The following is a 27,276-nucleotide window of genomic DNA, read 5'->3' as shown; positions in this document are numbered from 1 at the left end:
TATTATTAAAATAGCAGTTGGATGCCAAAAACTTTTATATATTTTATTTCTTCAAACAATTCAGTAAAGGAAGGGATGGTAAAGAAGAATATACTGGAAGAATACTGAGGATGGAACCTCTGTACGTATGTGAAGCCATGGCCAAAGGATGGGCACATTTGGGGGGCTGATTTGTGAAATTTCAAAATTAATAATAAATAAAGATTTTTCTAAAAATAGATGAAAATGAATAATAATAATTGTTGGCTGTTGAAAAGCTGAGCCAGTGGTTTATGGCTGTGAGCCTGCGGAAAAAGAAAAGTTCCACCTTTACAGCTGATTAAACTGTTCTGAAAACTGAGTGGTGAAACTAAGAAAATCCAGTTACAGATTTATAACTAACAAATACAGTATTTTCTGCTGACCCTGCCCCTCCCCCAACGATCAATCTTTCTATGGTCAATTACAGCTGGAGTTCATGAATAAAACTATTTTTTTTCTGGTTTATTTTTGATAAGCTGAGAGCAGGACAGAACACCTGGGCTGTGATCCAGTCACACTCTTCCTCCTCCTCCTCCTCCTCCTCAGGAGGACACACGGCTTAAGGTTTTACTCCTGGTTCTGTTGTAATAGAAATCATAACAGCTTTTGGTGACAATGTAACATCCAGCTATTGTCACAGCACCAGATATAGATTCCTCTGACCACAGTGGGCCACACTGTAGCGTATGCAACTGCTGGAATAACTCTCCTCATCTACACTGTACCGCCCAGTAACAATGTTCAGCCAGACTCCTTTGGCTCAGGACCCGAGGCAAAAGGGTAAATCTGTCGTGGTGACAGGTGGGAGCCTGCTCCTCTGTCATTAGTGTTACTTTTCTTACTTCCCTCGGACAATAACAAACACGTATTTGCTCGGTTTTGATCTGCTGACATTCCCTGTGACTATGGTGAGAACACGGCTCAGGTACTGAGCTCTGCCCGGGTCTCTGACACTAAGGTGGTCTTCTACATTCAACACAGAACGTCCAGTGGTTGACCTCTGACACAGTGGCTATCATGTCCGTAACAGTACAGTGGGTCAGTGGACAGATGATGATACCATACATACATATGGAAAAAAGAATCTTGTACCAGCGAGTCATAGACTAAGGATGTTGGGAAATACAGTATTGTTATAACACAGGAATAACTATAAATTGCAATGTAGCTGGAAAATATATATAAAGGCTCCAGTCAGTGTACAATCTCCCTTCACTTTGGACACCTATCCTTGAGATTTTTCTCCACTATTCCAGGCAAAATATTTCACTTAAAAAAAAAAAAAAGAAGCTTTGCTCTAATTAAAAAAAAACATGGTCTTATTTATTTATAATTTTAACATATCCTTATTCCTGGTGGAATTGTCCTGCGAGGTTTAGAAGTAAAATAATAAAAAACATTGAGATTTCACTACCAGCCTGCTACAAGGCTTTGATGTGTTCTCTGATGTTTTTCTATTTCCTGTCCTCGCTGCCCTAATAAGTAATGAACTTAATTTAAATTATATGTCATATGAATTTGAACTAATTCCAGATGGGCTGATTTGACCTTAATACACCTTAGTGTCACTTCGAAAAACATTTCTTTTTTTTCCCCACATAACTAAACCACAGTTTTTTGTTTTTTCTATCATGAGTAAAAATGGAACACAAAGTAACGAGTGCTGAATAAAATGAAGCGAGAAACTATGAGTTGGTTAATGATTGATTAATGCCACTATATTCTGCATCCCATAAAAATGTAATATAATAAGTCAGAAGCACCTGCTCTAATTTAAAGAAATTACTTTTTCACATTTATGCTTCAACAATAATTGAATGACATATTTTCTTTCTGCACCAATTCCATTTAATTTTCTGGTTCAAATGCACAGAGAGGCTGCGTCCTTACCAGCAGTTTTATCACTGGATAATATGGTGGTTCGCAACTGTTGCTATGGCTCTATGGCATAGTGAATGGAGAATATGTGGATGTGTTCAAATGACTGCAAAACCAATGATCACTGCAGCGGTCAGCAACCAAGGAACAGAATGCAGAAGGTAACGGCGTCACATCCAGATGGTCAGTGGACCCAGACGACCCAGAGTGCTTTGGGAGCATGGATTGATTTGCCCTTTGTGTGAGGGGTAACCATGGCGAGGCAAAGACACCGAGCGAAAGGTGTGAACATGTGACATAAAATATATGCAACATGAGGGCTGGGTTGCTGGTCCTACACCTTGATTTAGTCATTATTTCCACCTGTGATCACCGGCCTCTGACCTCATATGTGTTAGGATAAAGGACGATTCTGTCTCCAAATAACACACAGGGACGAGAGATGAAATACTAGACAAGGTTTTTCTTACGGTCTGTTTTCTGCTTCATCAAAGTCATTTTTACCTTCTAACCCCTGAGGCGAATGTCTATTAGTGTTTAAGGCTCCAGGTCAAATAATTATGTTAATAAAATAGACCCCTAATTTTGCCACACCCCTTATCTTTAACATATTGTTGTTTATTCAAAATCTCTATAAATTGCTAAACTGTTATTGTTGGTTTAGTTCTTTCTTAGATGTAAATGTATTTCAGAGAAGGGCTAGGCTAGCAGGCTAGGCTATTATTAAGGGGGAAAATAAACCAGCGCTGGACTTACTGTTAAACCTGTGATGCACACAACTAAATTTCACCTCTGCCTTCAATCTGTCCCAAAACACCTCACTGTTAGGAACTGGACACACAGGAGCGTTGGGCTTCACTTTTCGACGCCCCGGAGTGGGGGGAGTTTTTGGTGCTTGATCAACACCACAGCTCTGCCTGTCACGGGACTCCAACTGACAATCATCCGAACACGAGCCCTGTACCCACAAGGCCGCGGGCTGCCCAGTATATCAAACCTTTCTGTCTACATCTCTCTTTCTGCCTCTATTACAAACACACACACACACACAAACACACAATCCTAAGGCTGTACTGTATTTTAGTAATACTTGATTTCTACAGTATACTGAACATCAGGACAGAAACACAAAACTGACCAAAAGACACTTTTCAAGTTTTTTTTGACATTTAATCAGAACATATATTCTGATTAAATGTCAGAATTTAATCTGACATTTAATCATATTATTATATAATATTATTATATTTGCTCTACCTGGCTTTGAAGTAATAATTAGTAATCGCAATATTACTGTTCTGTCTGTCAGCGACTGGTTAAATCACTGCCTCCACCCTGTGATCTGCCCCCTGCTGTGCTGATGTTTTACTGCCGTGCGCACACACTATTGTGAGGTAATTTACGATGGAAGTGAGTTCCCGAGTCGTACACTCCGGTGAATTGATGAGGGATAAGAACTAAAGCTGGCACTCAGTCAAACACAGCGTAGAGTCAGAGAGAGAACTCACCAGTGGAGCGGGAACACAAGGATCAGGAAGAACCTACGAGCAACAGAAAGATGAGGCCATCACTGTTTTATATTCAACTTCTGGATAAAAAAATTATTTCTGTCAGTTCTAACCAGTGGCAGTTACTGCTCGGTCAAACAGGAGGCACTCAATCTAGAACCAAGTATTTAAAAATAAATTCCGCTCTTAGCCACAATGAAAACTGATAAAAAAATAAACTCACACAACTGGAACAAGGAATCACAAGATACAAAACTAAAACACAGAAAAATCTTTTTTTAGGGAATGGGTTGAGTCATCGAGCAAATGCCAGACTGACACTGAAAATACTCTGCTGCACTTTTCAAAAGAGTGAGGTGAATTTTTGCATCATACATCAGCATCTAACCTTCTCAATGAAAACAAAAACAACATGACCTCATAGAGGACAGATGAAGCTGAGCCTCAATAGGGTTTAAAACAATCTGCCGCTGGGAGAATGTATGGAGCCAAAACTGCATCAAATGATTGGTAAAAACTGCGTTTTTATCATTTTACCATCAGATAACATTCACTAAAGGGCACAAAACACTTCAACAATTTAAATAAAGATAAATGAGTAGGGTTTCAGTGGAAATATTGCCAGATAAATCATAAACGCATAAAGTAAATTAATAAAAATGAAGCAGGTTTTTCCGCTGCGGCCCAGTAACAAATGACCTTCGGACTGGTACTGGTTTGTGGACCCCTGCTCTAGTTAAAAGAACACCGTTGATGATTTTGTTTAACAGCACTGACGTCAAAAAAACATCGACAGTGTGTTGCTCCACTGTTAAGCAGCAAGCTTAAAATTCAGTTCGACTTTTGGAAGAAAACTCACTCCTACGTTCCACAGTATCTGACTGTCAGTGATAAATCTGTGTCTGCAGAATGCACTGCAGTTCACAAAAAATACTGTCAGCCAGTACTTATAAGCCACAAATATATTTGTCCAGAAAAACAGCCACACACTTGGTGAAAAAGCCTCACTGACTGAAGAGCTGCCTGTGGCTCAGGAGCCATAGGTTGTACACCCCTGGTATAGTTGACCTACTGGCCAACTTTGGTAATTGAAATGAAATGACATTTTAGAGAAGGCTGAGCTTCCTCTTTACTTCTTCTGCTCCATCCATTCAGAGTATGGTTCTGTAGTTTGAAAGTTTTTTTTGTCAGGAAATTCTTCACTCACACTATTATATGCTTTGCTGAGTTTCATACCATAAAAATCCTCCATGTATCTTTCCTCTGACTGCAACATTTATTAAAAGTTTTTTAGTTGTCCCAAAGTATAAAAGCATATACAGCGCTGCGTGGGCCAAAACTATTTTAAATGTGTGTGTGCATTTCTGACACAATGTGAAGCGTATTTTTCTGCACAGCTGCTAAATTACACAGAAACGTAAGAGGTCAAGGAAGATTAAAAGGATTAAGCCGCTCACCATCCAGCTGCATCTGATAATGAATCGACGTTTCTGTTCGCTCGGCCCGACTGAATACCCAGATAACAAGTGAGTCGCATCAGTAAATCATACACCGCGCCCAATTTGGGTTGATGCATCACTTTGTTCACTTTTGGAATCCCATGAAGGAGCAGTTCAAAGTGTGATCTGTCACCAGTGAAGCGTCAGGAGACACTGCTGCCTCTGCAGGTGTGATGTATGGAGAGCTCCGTTGCTCCGGGCTGTTTAGTGCTCTTACATCAAAAAGATGCATCACTGTTTATTATTCCCAAGCAGAAAATCATGAAAAGCCTCTCTATTTTTACTTTTTGTTTCATCCCATTTACTCGCAGCGTGTTTGGCTCTTGTTAGAGGAAACTGTTTGTGTAGGACCGGTTTCCTGCAGGAAGACAGATCTGAGGACCGGGGTGGTAGTGGGCTCGTGATACTCTTAAACCTTGGCACAGATGCCCAAGGACATATCACCTCTGCCAGCACATTTTTTACACTCATTACACACACACACGGCCACGCATGCACGCACACACACAGAGACAGGTGTAACAGGGTATAATTTAGAAGGCTGTAATAGTGAGATGTGATACTTGGTTGTACGACACTGTGGCTAATTCCCTGGTTACGTTATCTCTGAGAGACAGATGCTCCCACCACTGATTGCTATGCATGCACACAAAACAAAAGAAGCGCACACACACACACAAGCTGCACGGACACCTTCTAACCAAAGACAATAGCAGCGGTGGGATGGTCTAAAATAGCCTTATTGACCAAAAACACGGATCAATAATGAAGACTTTTCTGAGTCAATTACAAGATGTAATGAGTTTCCGCAGAAAACAATGAAGTGAAAAACAACGGTTCTCACACAAAGTTTTTCCTCCACGACTCGGCAATCAAATCAATCACGTAATGGATCCCGACTCCCTGCCATATGGACTGATTATTTTCCAATAGGACCACTCTAAGAAAAACCATATCGCCTTTTAATGGCCATATTAAGCGCGCTAAGCCCAGAGGATTAACCCTTCCACCTGCAGCGGAGCTAGTCCCAGGTCAGGAACACTGCATCCATTACTGCAGCCAAATCCACTCTGTACAGGAAATGGCTTCACGGCGGGGTACAAAGGTCAGCTAAATCATGGCTGCCCACAGTGGCTCTCAGGAAAACCTGCGATAAAGATAACCATCAGTTCCATTATGTTTCTAAGTCAGTGCGCCGCAAAAAGAATTTATCGCTTTGCCTGTCAATCTTCACGAGTCCATTTGGTCCTCTTTATTCTTCGTACTGCTGGTCTGGTTTTTCACTGCCCAACATTTTTACTTGGTGTCATTTAAATGTACTGCAGGGTCTGCAGCAGCCCTGGACATGTCACTCAAAAAGAGGAAAATTCTTATTTCACTCCTTTCACTCCCATCCTTTAAAAGCATCAACTATGACTTCGTCTGTGGAATTATGGAGTAGCGGGGACATTTTTTTTATCATAGTTGTAACTTAAAATAAGATATGAACACTTAAAGAATAGATCATTCTCACTATATGTACATATGACGGTGCTGTACGTCCATTTCAATTTCAGATGGTTGTTTAGCAATAAATCCACCAGGGGCAGTGTTGAGAATTCTTCTCAGCTGTACCGCCTTTGTCGTCTTCTTTCTGTCCCATCTACGTATGAGTGTACGTGAGCTGTACTGTGAGCATAGGTAAAAGGAAGCTTTGTCTAGTGGAAAAGGTGAGCGAGTGTAAAATACACATCTCTCCGTTTTGAGTTTGAAATCAGCAGATTTGGATTATTTGGCCCCATTACCTTCAGGGGAACACACTGATTAACTTTCCAATGAAGTCAATGATGTAAACTTGACACAAGATTGGATAAAAAACAAACAAACAAACAAACATGCACAGAGTTTGGAGTATCCAGTTACCTGATTTAACGCTTGGTTTGTGTGTGTGTGTGATGTTGGCATTCCTATGCTAGTGAGGACAGGATTCTGGAACAATCCCTGCAGGGACATGTTGTCCTTGTGGGCACATTTTTCCGGCGGCCTTTGAATCAGAGGTAGAAGTTTGAAGATTTGGTTTGAAGTTAGGATTAGAATTCAAGTCCTTTGGATTAAGATTAGTCTTAATTTTGTTGTATTTAAAAGTTAGCCGCAGCTTGGGAATGTATTATGTGAGTGCTCACAAAACAGAAAAATGTGTGTGTGTGTGTGTGTGTGTTTTCACTTGCATGACAACATGCACTCTTGAGCTGTTAATCCAAGATTATTCTTCCCTCCAACTCATCTCATTACGCCGATTATTAAAAACACATACTGGCACACTCATGTGCACACAAACCCTAATTATGGGAAGATTTCCCTGGAGACTGAACACACGCTGCTCAGGTCTCCAAAGATAGCCTGACACGAAGGTAAAAGAAGACAAAGTCTGCTTAACGCATGAATGCACTTCAGGCGTTAATTACTCATGTGTCTTTATGTTTTTCTTCGCATTTTTTCGCATGCACTCTACATATCCAAAGACCCTTCGATCATGAAAAGTGAATCTCATAGATCTGACGCAGGACCATTACTGCCTTTCTGGTTCTCGGAAAGCAATTTTTGCAGAGAGTGGGGGAGAATATGAGCAAACAGCATGTGTCCTTTTCCTGATTGAATGTGTGTCCTTGTGTGGAAACTGCATTTCCCTCACTCAGCAAGTGAAAACACTCCCGCGGTGCGGAGGTTGATGTACAGGTAAGAGAGCAGCCAAGGATTTTGCAGCCACACGGGGCTTTGAGTCCACCATGCCCACTCACACTAGGTCAGCTCAGAATAACCAGAGAGGGCTGACCGCTGACGCTTACTCACCCCTGGAGTCATTAATCACACAGCTCTGCAGATGAGCCACATGGACACACGCTGAATCACACGCACCAACACCCCCCCCCCCCCCCCCCCCCCCCCCCCCCCCCCTCCACACACACACACACACACAGATGTAGGAACTCACATAGACAATGAAGCCCATTTTAATTATAAAACCAAATGTTGGGCGACAGAGCATCGCTCCAGGTAGGAAGTTTTCAAGGTCTCCACCCGTGCTGCGTTTTCATACACTAACCATCGCAGACACAAAGACTCTTCAGCGAAGCCCACTGCACAAACAGCATCACATCACATCATACGAAACTATGAAAAACCACAGGACTCACACACACATACACACGCACGCACAAAAACCACAGGACTCACACACACATACGCACGCATGCCAGTACGTCTCCTGCAACACAAACGTACGATGGAATCTCAGCATCTACACCGTGTTATTTTTTTTTTTTCCTGAACAGGCCTCTCAGTCGGCCGTTGTGTTCCTATCGGGAGCAGCATCTCAGATAACATTTCCATTTACCTTCTTACTAAATTCTTCAGGGGACACAAAGCTGTACCGAGTTGTGTTTCTTCAATATTCTGAGGGAGGAAATATTCCGTCCGTGTGTTACAGTGTGTGTAACGCATGAAGACAATTTAAGTGGAAATGAAAACTGACGGGGCCAAGAAGCCATGAGACAGAAAGTATTCTGATGGGGCCAATCAGCCTCGCTGTTACTATCACATTTTGGCCAAATAAAATCATGAAAACATCCAAAAGTCAAAAAAAAAAATTCCCCCAAAATTCCAACCCTACTTCCTCGGCACATTTTGTTTTGCTTTTGTGCTGCTGGTTACTAAAAAAGGAGCTTTGTCTGGAAACAGCGTCTGTTTTTGTTGGAGCCTCACACTCAGATGTACAAACGCTGCCTCTCCTTCCAGCCAGATAAGCTCTTAGAGAATGAAAAAGAGGAGTGAAAAGAAATGTTTCGCCAATTTGCAGAGGTATTACGTTACATTAACGTGTCGGAGAATTTAAAAAAAGCTACATCTCTGACAGCACAAAAATCACATTCACTCTGCTGAACAAACTGTATCTCATTGAAGTAAAGCTGAGACTGTTAAATAATGGTTTTAATCCTGATTAATCAAAGGGTAGATGTTGATTAATCAGGATTAATTGTTAATTGTAATTGATCATAATTAACTGTAATGTGTATATAAATAAATATACACAAACACACATATATAGGTTCCATTTGTGTAGTGGTTAACACACCTGCCTCACAAGCAGAGTCCTGGGTTCAATTCCCCAAAGAACCACATACTTAGCGCCTCCCAGGGGCAGCCTGTTGCAGCAGATCTGCTATTAACAAAAAAAAAATCCTAAAATGTAGGATCAATGAAGTTCAAATTATGAATTAATTATTATTATATATACACACACATAAATATAAACATATATGTGTATGTATATGTAACATCAACCGTACTCTGGCCTGGAGAATTACAAACGTTGCTTTGCTTTTGCCGCAGGTCGATGTAAAGCTCTGAAACTAATTTCTTTCATCAACACCATTCTGTCAAAATGATTAAGGGCGGTATTACTCAAGTTAGGATTTGTTTTCTCCAAAAACATTAAACAAGTGACCTCAACAAAATGGAGTGGACTGCAGTCTTTTTTTTTAATACAATCCTGTTGGCGCATCTCATGTGAATTTATATTTTGTCGTAAACAAACGTGAAAGGAAGGACAAGCAGGAAAATAAAGGCAGGTGAGAGCCCAGAGGGTGAGAAGAGGGAGACATGATGGTGAACAGGAAAAATCACACGGTACAAACTAAAGGGGGGCGTGGTTAATGTTCCATTGCTGCCTCTCCATCCGCCCCCTCCTCGTCACTACAGGGCTCGTAGTCTTCGTCCAACGCCGGCTCGTCCTCTCCCTCCGTCTCTCCTCCCAGCTCGCCCAGCAGCTGCTGCACGTGATCGTGAAGCTGCTGGTCGTCGCATTTCAGCTTGTTATACAGCTGCGGGGAAGAGAATTCACAAAATAATGAGGTTAGTGAACCAATGTGTTTGACGATTTAATAAATCTGGAACTTCAGATGTACAACAGGTCATTCAGCTGAGAGCACAAACAAACCAGTAGGAAAAGGTAACGTGGCCCAGTTTGTCACTGGGTCACACTGCTTTGTCTTTTAATTACACCATTTAATCATTTGGGAACCGAGGACAATAACGGTTGCATTTTTTTTCAAGCGTAATTTTTTTCATGTGTATTAAAGTAGAGCTGCTTTCTGTTCAATTCCTCTCTCCAGGATCCAGACTTTCTCCAAAACAGGCTCATTATTCTGACTTTAGATTGTAACAGGTCTGAAAATTGTTGTTTTTCTTAAGATAACGAACCATACAAGGGTAAGATGGGTAGCTCCAAAAACCAAGTTATAATTTGGAAGTGTCTGATTTTAATTAACTCAAGTGTTAAAGCAAAGACTCATGGAAACAGCCTTGACGAAGCTTTATAATATTCTCCACGTCAAGTGTCGAGGAGCGTTAGCTTTTATTTGATCAGGTTTTTCAAGCCTTAAAAAGGGACAACGGTAAAACCTGAGCAAACATTAAAAACATGTTTTTTAACCAAACTCAAACAGCAAACTGTTCAAACCACACAGGTTTTCATTCAGCTTCATTTGATATTTCTTCACCCCCCCAAAACTAAAAGAACTTGGAAGGAATCATCATGATTTCTTCACATCGGCATACTGTAAATAAAGATGTATTTTTTGTTTTTACTTTTTGCCAAATGAGACTATTCTCATTAGAAAGTCGAAATGTCACATCCAGTCAAAAATGTAATGTTGAAAGCATCAGATTTAAAATGATGTTAATGTCCATGTTAAACATCTTCCCTTTTTCTTTTTGCATTAAAAATAAAGTGAGGTAGAGACTCTTGTTTTTATTACTGAACTTTGGAAAAGTGAGAAACTTGTTTTTGTTTTTTTGAAGATATGTGAGAAGGACTTAAGAGAAAACCTCTTTTATTATTGCATTACTGAAGCCTAGACTGCATCCCAACAGCGTCAGTAAACAGCAGGACAGAGCTGAGCAAAACAACGATCCCCTGAGGTTTCAAGTCTCTAAGTGCTCATAAGGCTCCCTGAAATATCTAACAGCTGCTCAATTCTTCGAGTGAGGCCATCACACGCTGCAGATGCCGTTTTTTTTTTCTCTCCTTAGATTTGGAAATCAGCAGAATTGATAAACTGTTCATCAGCGCGTGAGAGAAAAATACCATTTATCTTCCTCTTGCTGTCGCGAAAAGCATGCGCACACTCGCTGGGAGTAATCTGAAGTGTGTATGATCGTGTGCCATAACTGAACACATACACACAGACACAAAATCTAATTTGTTATCTCGGTGAAATACGCCACGAAAAAGCAAGATAAAAAAGCTCGCCTTCTCATAGCAGCCAGCAAATTTATCTCTGTAAAAAAGTCTGCTTGTGTATAATTACTGAACTTAAAGTGGAGCTGCAGATAATAAAAAAAAAATGGCACCAACATTATGAGCGCAACGCTGTGTTTCTGTGTGCATATGTGGGGTAACGTGGAACTGATACAGCAATTTATATTAATACCTTTCTTTCTAGGGGCAGAACTAGAAGGGAAAAAGAGGGCAAGTAAAGAATGAACAATCTAGGAATATTATTTTATTTAGTCCACCTAATATACACACATTTTCACACAAACACACACACTTTTAACTTGAGCTTAGGGACAATAAATGGCTCAGTGCCATCATCATTCTTACTAAAAGTGTAACGAGGCCAGAAGAGTGAGGAAGAGTGCGTGTGACTGCTTCGCCCCAGGACCAGTCTCTAAGCAACAGCGGGTCCTGACAGGAGACACGTCGTCCCACGGGAACTCATTTGGAGTGTAAAAATATGTGTGTGTGTTTGTGAGTGTGTGTGTGAATGAGCTAAAAGGAAGCGGAGCGTGACCTACGTGAGGGCAGACTTTGACAATGAAGACAGCTGACCCTGGAAGTCACCTTAGAGCGCCACATACAGGCGGACTAACCATTGATTTCCCTTCTGCCAGTGTAACATTAGGGTGAACGCAGATGTTAATCAACGAGATTTAGATTTAGATTTAGAATTATACTGAGAGTAACTGCACTTCAAAGGGAGACCAAATATTAGTACACACGACACTCAATGTTCACAGAATGAGAGTCAGAAGTAGTTCATACAGTATATATGACATCTACACATACTGTATATCAAACTTCACAGTGCAGTTTTTAGATTCAAATGATGGTTTGTGGCCCAGATTTGGCCCCGTCAAACAAAAGTAAAAGTAAAAAAATAAAATCCGAATCACAGTAAAGACAAACCATTCTGTACGATGCTCAGCTTGTTGACACACGTGAAGGCTCAAAATGACCTATTTCCTCATTTTTAACCAATCACAGTATCACTGTTCGAAGCACAAACTGCCATTGGTTACCACTGTAGTGAGCCAGCCAATGTTTGTCTCGACACTGTGACTGATCACAGGCCTGCTCAGGGAGGTTTGTTTTCATGTGAACTCATACCACTTTTTCATAGTTATAAAAATGGTCTGCCCTACTTTCAAGGTCTAAGTCACAGCCCAACGCACACCTGACCACCACCACCAGGAGAGCTTTTACACACACACACACACACACACACACTTGTTACACACATACACATGGGCCTGTTCATCCTCACTGTTTGCTCAGTGTATTAAAGCCACAGGGATGAAGAAGCTGCTGTTGCTCCTCCTCCGTTTCTCCATCACTTTCCTCCATTTGTAAATCTGTGTTTCCTCAGTCTCACACTGACATTTTCTATCAACAAAAGGGTAAAAGCAAACGTTGAACGTACAAATGCCAAACTTATGTCGGTACAAATGTAAACATCGCTGGGTCAGTGAAAGTCGAGACTAAAATATTGTCACAATAAACTGGAACATGACAGATCCTTATTCGACACCAGGAGTTCAGCTTCAACACATGTTCATTTAAAGAAGAGTTGAAGAAAAATTATCACCTTGAGAAATAATATGATTGTTTTAATTGTTTTTGTTTGAGTTTAAATGGAAAAAATACAAAGTCTCTCTTTTTTTTCTCGAGCAAGAAATGGTACGGCAGCAGCCATTGTAATAAGTGAACACGAGTCGACCGGTTTAATGACAGGAAAATAAAGTCAGCAGAGCCCAAGGCTCGGAGACAAACAGTCAACTGTAATTACCTAACTGGAACAAAAACCAATTAACAAACTTACTCCAGTCTATTTCCGTTTCAGAAATATGAACATGGAAGGCTCAAGTTGGCCACAAATCGACTGCAGCTGCTGTAACTCATTGCCCTGCTCAGTTAGTGTGCAGGAATTTTATCACACATGAACTGCTTGTCTTTAGGCGAGTGTACGAGGAGCTCCAGTATCACAGAATCTGTTGTTGGAAAGATAAATACAACAAATGACGAGTTGGTATCACACAGATTCCTGTGTGGAATAAACCAATACCGTTGCCACAGCAGAGAACCAATCAGATGGCAATACAGAGAATATTTAGTCCGAGTTCAGATAACTCCATCCAGACACAATATAAATAAAACAAGGAATAACCACGTGTTGAGATGCTGTTGTCCTGGTACAGTGAACATTTTAATTTCCAAGAAAGAAGAGAGGAGAAAGATGGAATTTTTGTAAATCCTTCTGCAAAACCACTTTTGGATTTCCCTTTAATCGGAGGTCACAGCAGCAAAGGTCTGCATGTGACTTAGCAGGGTTTTTTACACTGGATTGCCCTTCCTGGGCAAACCTACTGCTGAGTCTAATATCTACAACAAAAATGTCCTGGCAAAGTAACAGCCAACACTGGCCAACGTACCACTGGAATAACAGTGGGAGACAGTCATATTTTGACCAAACATTTACCTGGACAACGTCAGAAAATCATAAGGTGAAATTGGACCGCTGCTAAAGCAGCAGGACAAAAAGTCAAGCTACGTGAAGAGGAAGTAGGAAAAAAAATGAATTGGTTTATGGGTTTTTTTGTTGTTTATCAGATACAGTGAAACATGTACTTCCAACACAGTGTGGCTTCATTTACCTCGACAGTTTTCTGCTTTTGAAAGATTGACTAAACAACTGCGTTTTTTGCATTTATTTTTAAATATTTGCTACTGAATCTAAATGAGACATTTATTGCGAATATTTCTTTTACAGTTTGACAGAGTATACGGGGGGATTGAGTTACAGCGTCCTTGACCTACGGTGTTTAAGAATAAGTTAAGTACTTCCAGTATACTGTACTCAAAAGTACATAAAAACCCACAAGGGAGAAAGAAAGTGGCGAGCTGTTTGTTGAGTTTTGTTTTCTTGACCTTTTTATGGATGTATTGATCACATGGTCCAGTGAGGATCATCTTGGATCTTTTTGCTCTGCTCACCGTGGACAGGAGAGTAATGATGACCAATAAGGTAGCCTTTGTCAAAAGAATTATTATTTTACCTTTTCTTTGTGAAGAACCATTTTATACAGAATGAAACGTGGCTGATTATACGGTGAAAGGCTCATCATCTCATCATTGTTCACCTTCAGAACATCTATACCCACCGTCTCATTCTCTTTTAGCTACTCTTTCTATTCACACCTTAATTTCCTCTACTTTTCTCCTGACCATTTACCTCGAATGCTTTTGTTCACTCACCAAATGACCGACCTGTCAAGAGGAGAGAGACATTTCTTCATTCTTAGACATTTTGTACTTGCACACAAATGCACTGGGCCAAAATCCTGATCTCTCCATTTCCACCTCTACAGACTCTGCTCTCCCAACCATTTTATAGACCAAGGTGGAAAACACAGAGTTTTCATCTCTTTGATTGGACGGTGGGTTCTTACAAAAGGCAGACATTAAAGATTAAAGATTAAAGCGCGCTTAAAACAACAACTGAGCTGGAAAAATTCAGACACAAAAAATGTGAAAACCTCATTTCTCAGACTAGTGAGGCTAATGCTACACTATCATTAAGGAGAGGTTTCATCAGAGGTCAATATTTTCATTAGGTTCTCATTAGCACTGGATATAAGCATCTCAGATAAGTCCAGGCTCAGAGAACTAAACACTTTTATGCAGAAATTTGACGTATGGCTACCTCTCTGCATAATATAGTATCGCATTTACATTCAGCATACGGCGAGTTCCTGTCCTTGGCATTCACGCACAAAGACTTCTCATGATTCGCTGAATCTTTGCTCAGTGCGGTAACACACTTCAATTCTTTGTGGCCGTGACTGAGAAAACTGTTTTAATATCAGACGTTATTCTCACGAGTTTAACACAAAATCGCGAGCCGAGACGCATCCTAGCGTACAACGGACACTGCACGAGACGCATCCTAGCGTACAACGGACAAGACACCGCTCTACCTAGAGGACAAAGTACAGAAACTCTGCCACTGACTGCATAAAGTTTAAACAAAACTGAAAATAACATAACTGATAAAGAAGTATTGGTTGATGGAAAATAGAAGAAGCATGGGATTGGATAAAATGGAGGCAGATTATCTGCTATGGCGCCCCCTGCAGGACAGAGTTGAAAGAAGAGAACAAAGTAGAAAAAGACCAATATTTATCAGTGTTATTTGTGACTCAGTATCGACCCTATAATTGTCAGAAATTCAGGATCAAATATCGAAAAAAAAAACTATAGCCCTACTGATCGATACCTTAACCCAAATGCTCAACATGCTGTAAACAGGGACACTATCGCCTCCTGCTGGACAAGAGGAGAGAAGAAGGTATCGGTTTCAGTATATTGTATAGTATGTCAGCATTTCTGATGATCAGATCTGTAATATACTTGAAAATAGATTTTGATTCAAGATGTAGGTTTGGTGTCTACATGTACTGCAGTAAAAGTTTTAAGCCCACAATGAACAAAGAAGAGACACAATATACTGTAAGTATTGTTCTTAGCGTAGGAACAATTTCAGATGAGAATTCCTAAGCTCTCGCAGCAGTCGTAGTGACAGAACACAGATCACTGAATTATTTAGCTCCTTTTCCGCCTGGATTTCTACAGAAACAACAAGCGAGAAGCTGTTCCTTAAGAAATAATGATACTGGACATGTACCTGGGATACTATGTGTTTGTGTATGTGAACAGTACTACACACACACACAAACACAAGTTACCACCTCAGTCCTTTTGTCACATCCATGCTGGGAAAACGGGCATTAAAATTACATGACAAGTACAACTTACAGGCCCCGACCCACACTCTGGGCTCATGAGATACCCTTTCAGCCCCATCTCACAGTAAAGCGTCTGACCTCCATTTGCCCTGGCTGCCATCGTGCACTCATGCATGCATGCACACACACACACACACACAAACAGAGAGACACACAACTGTGTGTATAACGTTGTCCTCTGTGCCAACTCAATTGAAACCCATCTGGCCGGAATCAACTTCCATTTCACCTCCAGTTGACTATTGATTTTACTTCTGCTACTACTTACCATCTACACCGACACACACATCTTCATGACACACAGTGACATGACACCAACCGTGTTGTTTGGTTTAAGGCTTAATCCAACCTTCCTCAAGGTTCGGTCTAACACCGTGTACATCCTGATCCTAAACTTAACCTGACTTTAAGTCCTAACCTGGAAACACGTCATCAGCTTCACCTTCATCTTCATCTTCAAGTTTAACTAAGGGAGCTCTTTCTTGTTGTTGTAAAATCTTGTTGTTTTTTTTTTAGAAATCTTCACCTTTTTCTTGGAAAATGAGTCATGAGAAAACAATCATATAAAAATATTCCATTAAATTGGTGAGAGCCAAAAGTTGCTGTCTCATCAGGAGTCTCTGACCTGCGTTCCTAAAGTTTGGGACACGCTGTGCTGAAAATCTTCAAGGGAATATGTGGTGTTCAGTAGGGTGTTAATGACCTCCATCTTTTCACATCCACTAATGTGACTATAAAGTCGAAGTGGAGTCGCTGAGTCATTTAATGATGTCATCACAATGACAATAGAGAAACTACAGACACACACACACGATTCTCCTGTCACTTTAAGAGTTTTTGTTTAATGCACAACCGGAACTGTTTTTCCCTTCGTGCCTGAACAGCTTAGTGTATTCTAATGTAAATCTTCCTTCCACAAAGAGTATTGTTAGTGGCAATTTTATAAAGATATTATGTCTAGTGGTTAAGTTGATAATTTATCAACGTATTGCAAACAGAGAACGGAGGGGGAAAAAAGAAAGCGCCTAGAGCCACTCACATCAATAAATAGTTTTTTCTATCAAGGCCCCAATGTTCAGTTTTCACAACGGTTATGTGTGTGTTTTCTGCAAGTAAAAGGTGAATTACTTTCACTTTGTGTTGCAAGGTCTATTCACTTTTGACAAAAAAACTTGATGCACTTGAAGTTAACGTCAACAAAGGGAGCAGATTTAAATGTAGTTATTCATCGTCTACAGCTCAGTCCATTTCAGAGTTGATCCCAGCAGTTAAGGGGTGAGGGTGGGAGTACATCCTGGACTTTTCTACCTGGACTTTTTAAGTTCAATTTAGAGTGCCCACTAACCTAACAGCCGTACCTAATACAAGAGGTTTTTAGAAACTTCAGGTCAAAAGACATGGAATTGAACCAGCTAAACAATATTCTTCTCACTGTAAGACAAGAGCACTGACCAATGTGGTCCCCTGTATGGACCTCCCCCAAAATTAAATAAGATTTCTACACTTCCCACCATGGAGTCTGACTGAGCCAGTGTTCCTGATGAGAGAGAGCACAGCGATGAAGGTGGTCTCTTCATCACTGCCACACACAACCAATTTTTAATCTGTGCATCCACATACTTTTTATAACAGCGTCACATGACACACACAAATGGAGCAAAGTCATAAATTATGCACAGAAGTGGACCCACGCCAAGACAAGCCGCTGGGCTCCGAGGCCTCATTTCCATGTTGGAGCCCATTTTAACTCTCAGACTAAGTCTTAATAAATAATTCACACTCCAAGAGACGAACAAAGCTCACATATAAACTTGGATGAATCCCAACTACAAAGTGACTTTACACGGATGAAAGAGCAAAAATTGCCAAGCTAAGAACCCATATAAAAATGTGGAATAAACTTTTTCTTTTTTTTTTTTTTGGGTACTTCCTACAATTACCTTTCCATCCCGTGGGTGGACGTTTATGACGGGATTGTGAATATATTTGTGAGAAAACTGATATTAAAGTTCTAAGTAATAACTTTTAGTTAGTAAACACAGTGTATTCACACTGTCATCCATCCCAAACACAATGACTAACATGAGATTCTTGTCTTAAAAATATAGCCCTCAGATCATATAATCTGTACAGGAAGACCATTTATACCAGAGTACTGCGACAATCTCAACCAAACCAGTGATTAACATTTAAATACATTTAATTTAGAAAGAAAAATAAGATATATATATTTAAACCTTTTGCAGAGCACTGGAATTAAAGAACACTAAAAGACAGAGTTAGAAATATAGTAGTATATATAGTATAACAGTCAGTCATTGACAGTAATATAATAGTAATCAAATGGCATGTAATAAAAATAAAATATAAAGCAAGATAAACCAATAATGTGATAATAACAATAACAGCCATAAACAGTATAAGTAGTAATAGCAGAAGTAGTAGTACTACAAGAGCAGCAGTATTATACTATATACTTTGAAAATATATGCAACAGAGTGGCGTTATATTGGCGAAATATACCAGGAATATAATTACATGCCAACAGTGGTTTTCTAGCCACGTCTGCAGCGTCGTCATTATTTTGGTGATTTCTGTAACAGTCACTGTGACAGACTAAGTTGTGATTCCTCAGACAGTGATGGTGTGACTTGTCTGTCGTACTGTCAGTCAACACTGCAGGCATTAATATACTGCTACTGTCCTGTCCCTGTTCATCTGCTGGGGAACACGTTGTAAGGAGAGGCAGAGGCAGAGGCAGAGGGAGGAAGTTAGTGGTAAAATCAGAGGTGGGACCTGTCATCCTTCAGTCTGTGCTGCCTGATTTACAAGCCTATTGGATTTTAGACCAACATGAATCACTGCTCCAGCATTACTCCCTGACAGAATGACAAAATGAATGAGACACATGACTCTACGTCCTGTGAGTGTGTGAGTGTGTGTGTGTGTGTCTGTGTGTTTTGTAAAGCCAGTCTTGTGTGATTAAAGTCATGTGCAGTGAAAATGACTGAGTTAATACACTGAGATCTGAGCTAAAAAGATTTGACTGTTGATCCAACACTGTTGACTGGTTTTTAATGCCTATTTTGGTGTAAAAAAAAAAGAAAAAGGCTGTAGAGGAGAGAGAAAAATTGAAATTGAAAACCAGAGCAGCTTTCTTTTTAAATTACCTCAAGAGCTCTGATAATCAGCTTAGACTAAAATCAGTGTAAAATCACAGGAGTTCTGACTATATACAAGTACTGAGACAGATGTTATCATTTCAAAAGTATCTAATTTAATGACTGAAGCAGCTACGACAGCTTTGACCAGTTTCATCATTAGAACTTGACAAGGTTTTCGACCTTAAAAAGAATTTCTAAATCAACAATTTTTAACCAAATTTGATTTGAAACCTGTTAAAATGATTCTCTTTGCAACATGTTTTGATCTAACTTTTGTTTTTGTGAAATTCATATTAGAACTTAACCAGCAGATAAATTATGATGTGTAGGAGGTTAAAAATTAAAAAAAATAATAAAGGAATGCTTTAAATAAGTAACAATAATAAAAAACACATCATGAAATCTGCCCAAACTTCCCTTGTTAGGTCATGACTAAGTGCCAGTGAAATGAGCCTAACCAGAGCCACACTGATGCTAAAGGTGTTTTGCTAGAATCCACCCTGCAAGGAAGACAAGGCTGGAGGGCGAGACCAAGGCAGCAGTTAGTTAGCCATAAGTTACAGAGGTGTGATTAAGAAAAGGCCACCTGAGTTCAACATACTGTCCACACCTTGAGTCTCGGAGAGCACACACAAGGGAGAACTAGACTGGATCAAACCAGGACTGAAAATGAACAACAGTGGGAGCAGAGCAGGAGTTGGATGAGCACCAATTCTGACATCATAGTAGATTCACAGTGAGGTGAGGCGAGGTCATTTTTATACTACACGTTATGCATATGGACGTGCGTGATGGACAAGAACATGTGATTCCTAGTTAATATTTAATATCTCTTTAGTTTTGCCGTGCAGACAAAGCTGAGTCGTAGCTGAGGTGGAAGATCTACAGGGAAAAGAAGAGACCAGAAATGAGACTACGGAAGAACACAGTGGCGGCCTGAAGTGGAGCAGGTCTCTCTTCTCCTGAAGTCATTCACACAAAACGGAGAGACGTTATATAACAGTTAATGCACAAAATGGCTAGCATTAGCAACTAATGCTAATTAAAAGATCTTTCAAGGTTTTTTTTCACATGCTTATTGTTGATTTGTCTTATAAATCATTTCACATAGAGCCTCAAAAAATGACCACATTCCAAAAAAAAAGTTAAACAGAAACTGATCCTGAAAAGATTATTCTGACCTGCTTCCTGCCAAGAACCTGTCTTTTCAAGTTGTGTAAACTCCTCCAGGCCTCACAGCAGCAAGGATTACGTTTTCAATTTCAATTTCATTTGACAGTGATGTAATAAGGTAAATGCAACACACCTGACAAACAGTGGGCATTATTTCAAAATTAGTGGTTCATTTTATTTTATTAAAAGCCTTCTGGGAAACACGAGATGAAGGATCAAAGCGAAAAAGAACTTAATGCAGAGAGTTGACCCTGCAGTGTTAATATTTTATCACTTTATATAATCACCAACGCATTAATATTTATGCAGCATCTAATGCTTAAGGTTGAAGTTCAACTTAATATTGACTGGTGTTTTACTGGGCTGCACGTGAGAAATGTCAACACCAACAGGGATGTGATCAAAAAGAAATCACTGTAATTCAGAGAAAACCCTGCGGAGGGTCATGACACAGGACAGCTCACCATCTAAATACAGGAGGTCTCACATACTGCACAAAATCACCTATGCTAACGTGGTGGTCACATCCAAATCGCCTGGAAGCCATTATGAAGAGCAAAAAGTTCCCAAAAACAAAACAAACGAAAGAAAGTGAATTTAGCAAAATCCAAGATATGGCATAGAACCAGCAAATGTAAAAAACAAAAAAAAGACCATCCTCCACATCATCAGCGCCACGACAGCATATACAGCCATGCATTTAAACACCGGAATGACGGACTTTCTTAATAAATTAATGTGATAGGGCGACATAACCACAAACTGAGGACCCCGAGTTTAGCAGAAAAAAGAAACCGTTGATTTAGCTACAAATAACTGGAAAAAAAAAAAAAATCTTAAAAAAAATCTAAAAATTGCAAAAAATAACAAATTCAATCAAACGACCTCTTCTAAAGTCCTGTATTGTCAGGTATCATCAGCTACTGAAATGACTGAAAGTCAGATATCCTGAGTTATGAACAACCCGTGGCCCTGTGGTTAACGGATGTAATCGGTAAAGTACTGGTTCAGTTCCCTGCCCTGACAGAACTGCTCAGGTCTGAAGAAGCAGCAAAGTCCTCTGCTCCCTGGGGAAAACTAAAAAGTGTAGCAAAATGTTTCTGTGTGTCCGGCGTTAATCACTGGAGTGTGTCACGGAGAGGTTAAATGCACAGAGTCATTTTCCTTGAGGGAATAGTATAGCAATGAAAAGGAATATTCTCAGGTCTCTTTAGCTTAATTACCTTCTTCGCATTGGTCAGATACGACCTGGCAGCCTCCTTTAGTGCCGTCCACTCCTCCGCCTCCTCCCCCGTTACTTCCCTTTCTTCTCTCTTCTGTTGCTCCTTTGCCTTTTCCAGCTGGAGGTAGCACACCCAGCCGGACAGATACCAGACCTAAAATGCACAGAGACACAGAGATGAGTCGGAGGAGTGGAGAATGTAAATGGATGAATGGGCTGAGACTAGAGGAGAACGCAGACAAAAAGTCAGAGTGATAATAAAAATATGGTTTATATTTTTTATCACTATTTCTGATATAAATACAAATTCCTGCGAGTCGATCAGTGAATACTGAGCAAGTAAATTGAAACTGGAAGATCATTATATTTCATTACATATACTTTTTGTGACATTTTTGTGTTATAATGAACTGGAAGATTATTCCAAAATAAAATGTGTGTTAATCAACACAGAGACACACGTCATGTGATGAAATTAATTTTTTCTTTCTTCTCTTGTGTCAAGCCTTTTAATGGTTAATAATTTACACAGCAGCAAAGTCAAACTGGACAGAAAAAAAAGTATTGTTTATTCCAGCAGCACACACTGTACGTATGTTGACTCCAAACATCCGGACCCGGATCAGTTACCATGTCAGTCTGCCTCAGCTCTACACTGAACCCTCAGATATTTCTTCAAAACAACAACAGCTGGACTGGAGCGAACAAGTGAGCCGACAGAAACAACAGTATCAATCAATGAGGGAACAACATAATGTCAGGAATAATGGATTATAATTGTATATTGCCCCAGTGGGTCCAATAGCTAACTGTCTTTCATCTTTTCTCAGCAATGCATTTGTCAATAACTACATTTTAAACTAACTCACAGGTGTTTTAAAGCTCCATTTATTCATAACCATTCTGAAATGTGAACTCGATTCTTAAACTGCAGTTCCACTGGACAAAAAAAAAGTAGTCATTCTGTGATCCAATTCTTAGCTTGATCATTAATTCAATGGTCGGAATGAATTATTACTTTGGAAGATTTGTCACATTTTACTGCCACACATTTCTATATATTACTTTGGAAGATTTGTCACATTTTCTATGTAAAAAATACAGTTGAATATGTAATGTACATGTACACATTTCGGAGGCAAAGTAAGATGGGAAATTAAATTGAATTTCATGGAAGTTCTCACTCAAGTGTGTGTCAACATTTGGAATGTAAAGAAGCATCAGCCTCAATCTCCCAGCAGGGACTGTTGGTGACTCACAACTTCTCAGCAATCATTTACAAGAACTTCTTCAGGTGAAATAAATTGAGTTGAGAAAAACATTTTTGAACACAAGGTAGCAAAGAAGATGACAACACTGTGACGGGGGTCAAGAGAAGAAAAGCTGCTCAATGTTATCGACAAACGGGTTTGATAGAACCACATGGGCTTTACACACACACAACATTGTTGCTCCTCACAGTCCTCTAGTGAAACAAAATGAGATTTTCTTTTTGTCACGCACGCTTGGCCAGAGCTTCGCTCATATAAACTGAAGTATGAGTGAAATTCATTCTGTTGTGCAGATTTAGTTAGTTTTAGGGGATAATGGACATCAGACTCTTTGTGCCAGAGATGAGACAGAGTAAGAAAATACAAGGCCATAAGTCAGTGTCTGCAAAGTTATGCTGGTGCACGAGAAGCCTTGGCACGGCCAGCGTCTCTTTTCTGAAGTCCGCTGCTGGTATCAAGTTTATGTCAAACAATCAGAGCTTTTAGTCCTTTGGCAGTTTTAGTAAAAACATTTGTGCACGTGGCAGATTTCCATGGTTACCTTCTTATATATTCTTAGGTTTTCAATTATTTAAAGTAGAGCTGCCCCATTAGCTTTTGTTAAACACTGATCCGAGTACCAGTATTGTGATTTGTAATACTGAGAACAGGGGCTCCTCGACTTACAGCAGAATACTGTTTCTACCACAAAACGTAACTCGATTTCTGCTGTAAGTCCGAACTCACATACTACGTGCTAACAGTGCTAACACCATAATCTGGGACATAAAAACATTGGAAGACTCTGACTTACACCTGGAAGCCATAACATAGCACAGCATGTTTTCAAGTATGACGTACGAGGATTTGAATGAAATATAGTGCCAGATACCAGGACTGGCCAGGGTAATGATGCACTCTACATCATACGGAATAAAATTAATAATGAAAAACAAAAACAAAAAACAATCAGCTTTTTAGGAAGACACCAAAACAGCTGATTATGTTTTTCCCATGATAAGTGTTTTCTTTTTCTTTTTTCTCCAACACCAACACACTCACGGCGTAGGGTTTGATCATCAGCCTCTTAACACAATCATGTTCAACCCTCATCAAACTTGGAGGTGTGTGTGTGTGCCTCTCATCAGAGGCCAAAGATCAGCCACCCACCGGTTCACCAGCACAAAAAGGAATATTAGCTTTATTCATTATTCATTGAGGGCAGAGGCAGTGGAGCCCTGCACCTCTGCCAAATCAACCATTTAGCTAACAAACACATCAAGGCATGCCACACTGAATTCAGAGCAGCTTCTGTGTGTTTGTGAGTGGGAGGCAACCCCCTGCAGCCGCACTTATCAGTGCAACAGCAGCACAGAATAAATGTAGTGAGGTTTCAGAACCACAAGTATGACATTTCTATCAATAAAAGATTTGCTGTGCTCGCAGAACCAATCATTGTGTATATTTAAGTGAGAGAAAAAAACGATTGGGCCATTTATATTCAAAATGTGAACTCCCTCACAAGTGAAAAGTGCTGAGGGACTTCAAAACAGCAGAGACGGGAGTGGAAAATGTCTCCGCAGATGCTCTTCTGTGACATTGTTGCCGTGTGTTTTGGAAGAAGAGATGGTCCATGCATCGGCCCTCAAAAAGAAAACATTTGCTAATTAAAAACCTAGAGTCTCCAGTCTAACCTTGGTACAGGCACTCGTATCATGAAATAAATGATGTGACTGTCAGTCAAAACACTGAGGCTATTGTCATTTCAACAGGGAACAGGAACACTTTCCTTCCTGTATGGAAGAACAAAAACCGCACGAAGCAGCCGAACGCCTTTGAAATAAGATTTGCACGGAACTAGCTGTGTTGTTTTCGCAGACTTAGCGTTGTACAAGGAAAGCTCCATTTTTTTGAGATAAGCAAGCGAAGGAAGCCGGCGCTAACAAGTTTTCTACTGTTAGAACAAAGGAAATGGGGGAGACGGAGTGGGTGAGGTAATGTGGGAAAGAGAAAGAAAGGGAACGATGTCGGTATTGTCTGTCGAAATTTCTTTTTTGTTATCACAAAAACTGCTGTTCCTACATAACGTGATGGTCTCACAGAATACTTGTTAGCAGCACATTTTTGTTAGAAACTATGAAGTGGGAGAAAACTCACTCATTCCAAATATTACAGCTGTGGGAGAAGCGCGGACATTGTAGTACTGCTGTCTAGTCATCATTACTGCATCACAGAACACCATCAGATGCTCTCTCCAGGTAGATGACAGTAGTTCACCGCCGCGGTTCACCAGATAATAAATAGCAGCTTCCTTACACCTGGTCCTGCTGCGCAGTTATAAATTATATATTTTATTTCAGGATGTTACAGTTTTTGTCTGCTTTATTTAAAAGCTGCCGGTGGCAAAGTAGATTACGAAGCTACCGCTGTGTTAGCATAGCAGAGTAACACGGGTACTGGCATGTGAGTTGCAACCTTCGGTGAAAATGGACTTACGTTAGATCATAGGACTTAAATTCCGACATAAGTACCCTCTGTGTGAAGTTGTGTATTAACGATTTAGAACCAAAGACCTATCAGGTATTTCATGCAGTCATCAGCATACCTAGAGAACTTTGTCCACCTTATATATTGATGCATATCAGCAAGACCACAATAATATGAATAGATTTACAAATTGGAGTGGTTGGGGGGAAAAAGATGATCTCACGACAGCCATACTCACAGCTGTGCCTCTCTGGAGTGAGTTTAAAAGTTCAGCCCCCTGATGACTGCTCTCAATCTGTCAGCTGTGTGTGTGTGTGTGTGTGTGTGTGTGTGTGTGTGGCTAGGCCTCAGGGGAAGTGAGGCAGAGAAACACCACTGTGCTCCTTTATCTGACACTAAGTGACACACCTTCACTTCATCTACTTCTGACGGAGAGAATTCGAGGCACAGAGAGAGAGCAGAACTAAAGCACAGAAGATTCCATCTTTTATGCCAGTCCCTAATAAGTCTTTCGGAGTCTTAGTCATACTCTGTGCGAGCGAGCAGCCCATCATAAAAGTGTGAATGCACTGGCAGGAGTGATCAGACACAGGCATACAGTCACACTCCATTTGTGCTTGACCTTAACTGAGTGACGCAATCGCACTGGTACAAAGCTAAGATAAGTTTCAGTGCACGATTGAGTCTTCACATCCAATCACCAAAAGCACGTTTGGAAGTCTTGTGGATAAACATATGGCCACATTAATTTGCGTACGCATGACTGCGGTCTGTCCTCAGGATGGATGAGAGACCGCCTCCGCAGATGACATCCTCTGACCCGCTTCAGTTTCTCAATGTTTTTATATTAATCAAGTTGATGTATTTGTAGCCACTGCCAAAACTTTTAACACTGATTACTCGACATATATTTTTTCTTTCTGGTAATGTTGGAGTGAAATATTTCACTCCACTCTGCAAATATTTTTTTTTTTCCTCCACATGTCACCTGTGCAGAAACTTTGAGCAGATTCTTTACTGACAGCCACTACACCAATACAAATGTATACACAAATACACAAACTAATGTAAAAACCTAAAGGTCGACCATGAGGTTGTCCGGCAAAAATTAAATTGTTAGCAAGGTTGTATTTGATCGAAAGCTTTCAGTTTGCAGCCTTCTACCATTAATATGAAAACATGAGGCCTGTGACACTTTTACACCAGGTTTCTGGCTCGTGAATGCTGTTCACTTTGCAGCTTTCTTGCTGAGCAGGCATTTTTTTCATGTTCATTACGGAAATGTATACTAATAAAATAAAAAATCAGGAAACCCAGGAGGTTGTTTATATTTTTAAAAAATAGCATAAATTACATCAGAGGAACAAGATAAAAAACAAAAGTAAAGTGGACACGTGTCGGATAATGACACACACCCCTGTTGTAGAGAATGTATGTGTGTGTGTGTGTGTACCTGCTGAGCCCCTGCTCTAAGACCGTAATTAAACATTTCCTACTTTTAAAACAAAGACTATATTTTCTTGCTTTTTATCCCCTGAAGTGAGTCACTTTATAATTTAGTCTGGACTATATTTAAACATTGTTTTGTGTCGTGTAGTTTCTGTTGATTGTTCATTCAGATTTAATGAACCTGCGTCAAACAGAGAGTGAGAAGAAGCTGTGGGGTGTTATAAAAAAAAACCATTTGGACCACCTCTGATATATGTGTGTGTGTCTGTGTGTGTATTTGTTTTCACACTACATTCTTATTGGCCTTCTTAAGGTCTGTAGTTCCTAAGGAGTCTGGTCCTCCTGAGACAGAACCTCAATCCTCAGTCTTTTAGACTTAGCTGAAGGACAGTAACAGCTGAATATGACTGTTGTGGTGTTTTCATCAGTGTGCATTAAAAATATGACAGCATATTAAACACACTCAGTTTTAGTTTTAATTATCTACAAAGTTTGCCTTTA

General features: G+C 40.1%; 1 protein-coding gene across 1 annotated transcript in view; it reads right to left on the bottom strand.

Annotated features, from left to right (window-relative positions):
- Nucleotides 1–9,404: 9,404 nt before the first annotated feature.
- LOC103388393 (probable assembly chaperone of rpl4) overlaps nucleotides 9,405–27,276 on the bottom strand; it is a 28,045-nt gene continuing 10,173 nt past the window's right edge. The window contains exons 10-11 of the mRNA XM_008323346.3: nucleotides 21,591–21,743; nucleotides 9,405–9,765 (exon numbers count right to left, since the gene is read on the bottom strand). Coding sequence (XP_008321568.1) covers nucleotides 9,595–9,765; nucleotides 21,591–21,743 — 324 coding nt within the window. The 3' untranslated portion in view covers nucleotides 9,405–9,594. The remainder of the gene's footprint in view (nucleotides 9,766–21,590; nucleotides 21,744–27,276) is intronic.

The sequence above is a fragment of the Cynoglossus semilaevis genome, chromosome 13 (assembly GCF_000523025.1).
Source record: "Cynoglossus semilaevis isolate Cse_v1.0 chromosome 13, Cse_v1.0, whole genome shotgun sequence".
In the NCBI taxonomy this organism is placed as follows: Eukaryota; Metazoa; Chordata; class Actinopteri; order Pleuronectiformes; family Cynoglossidae; genus Cynoglossus; species Cynoglossus semilaevis.
This window is presented reverse-complemented; position numbering and strand designations above follow the sequence as displayed.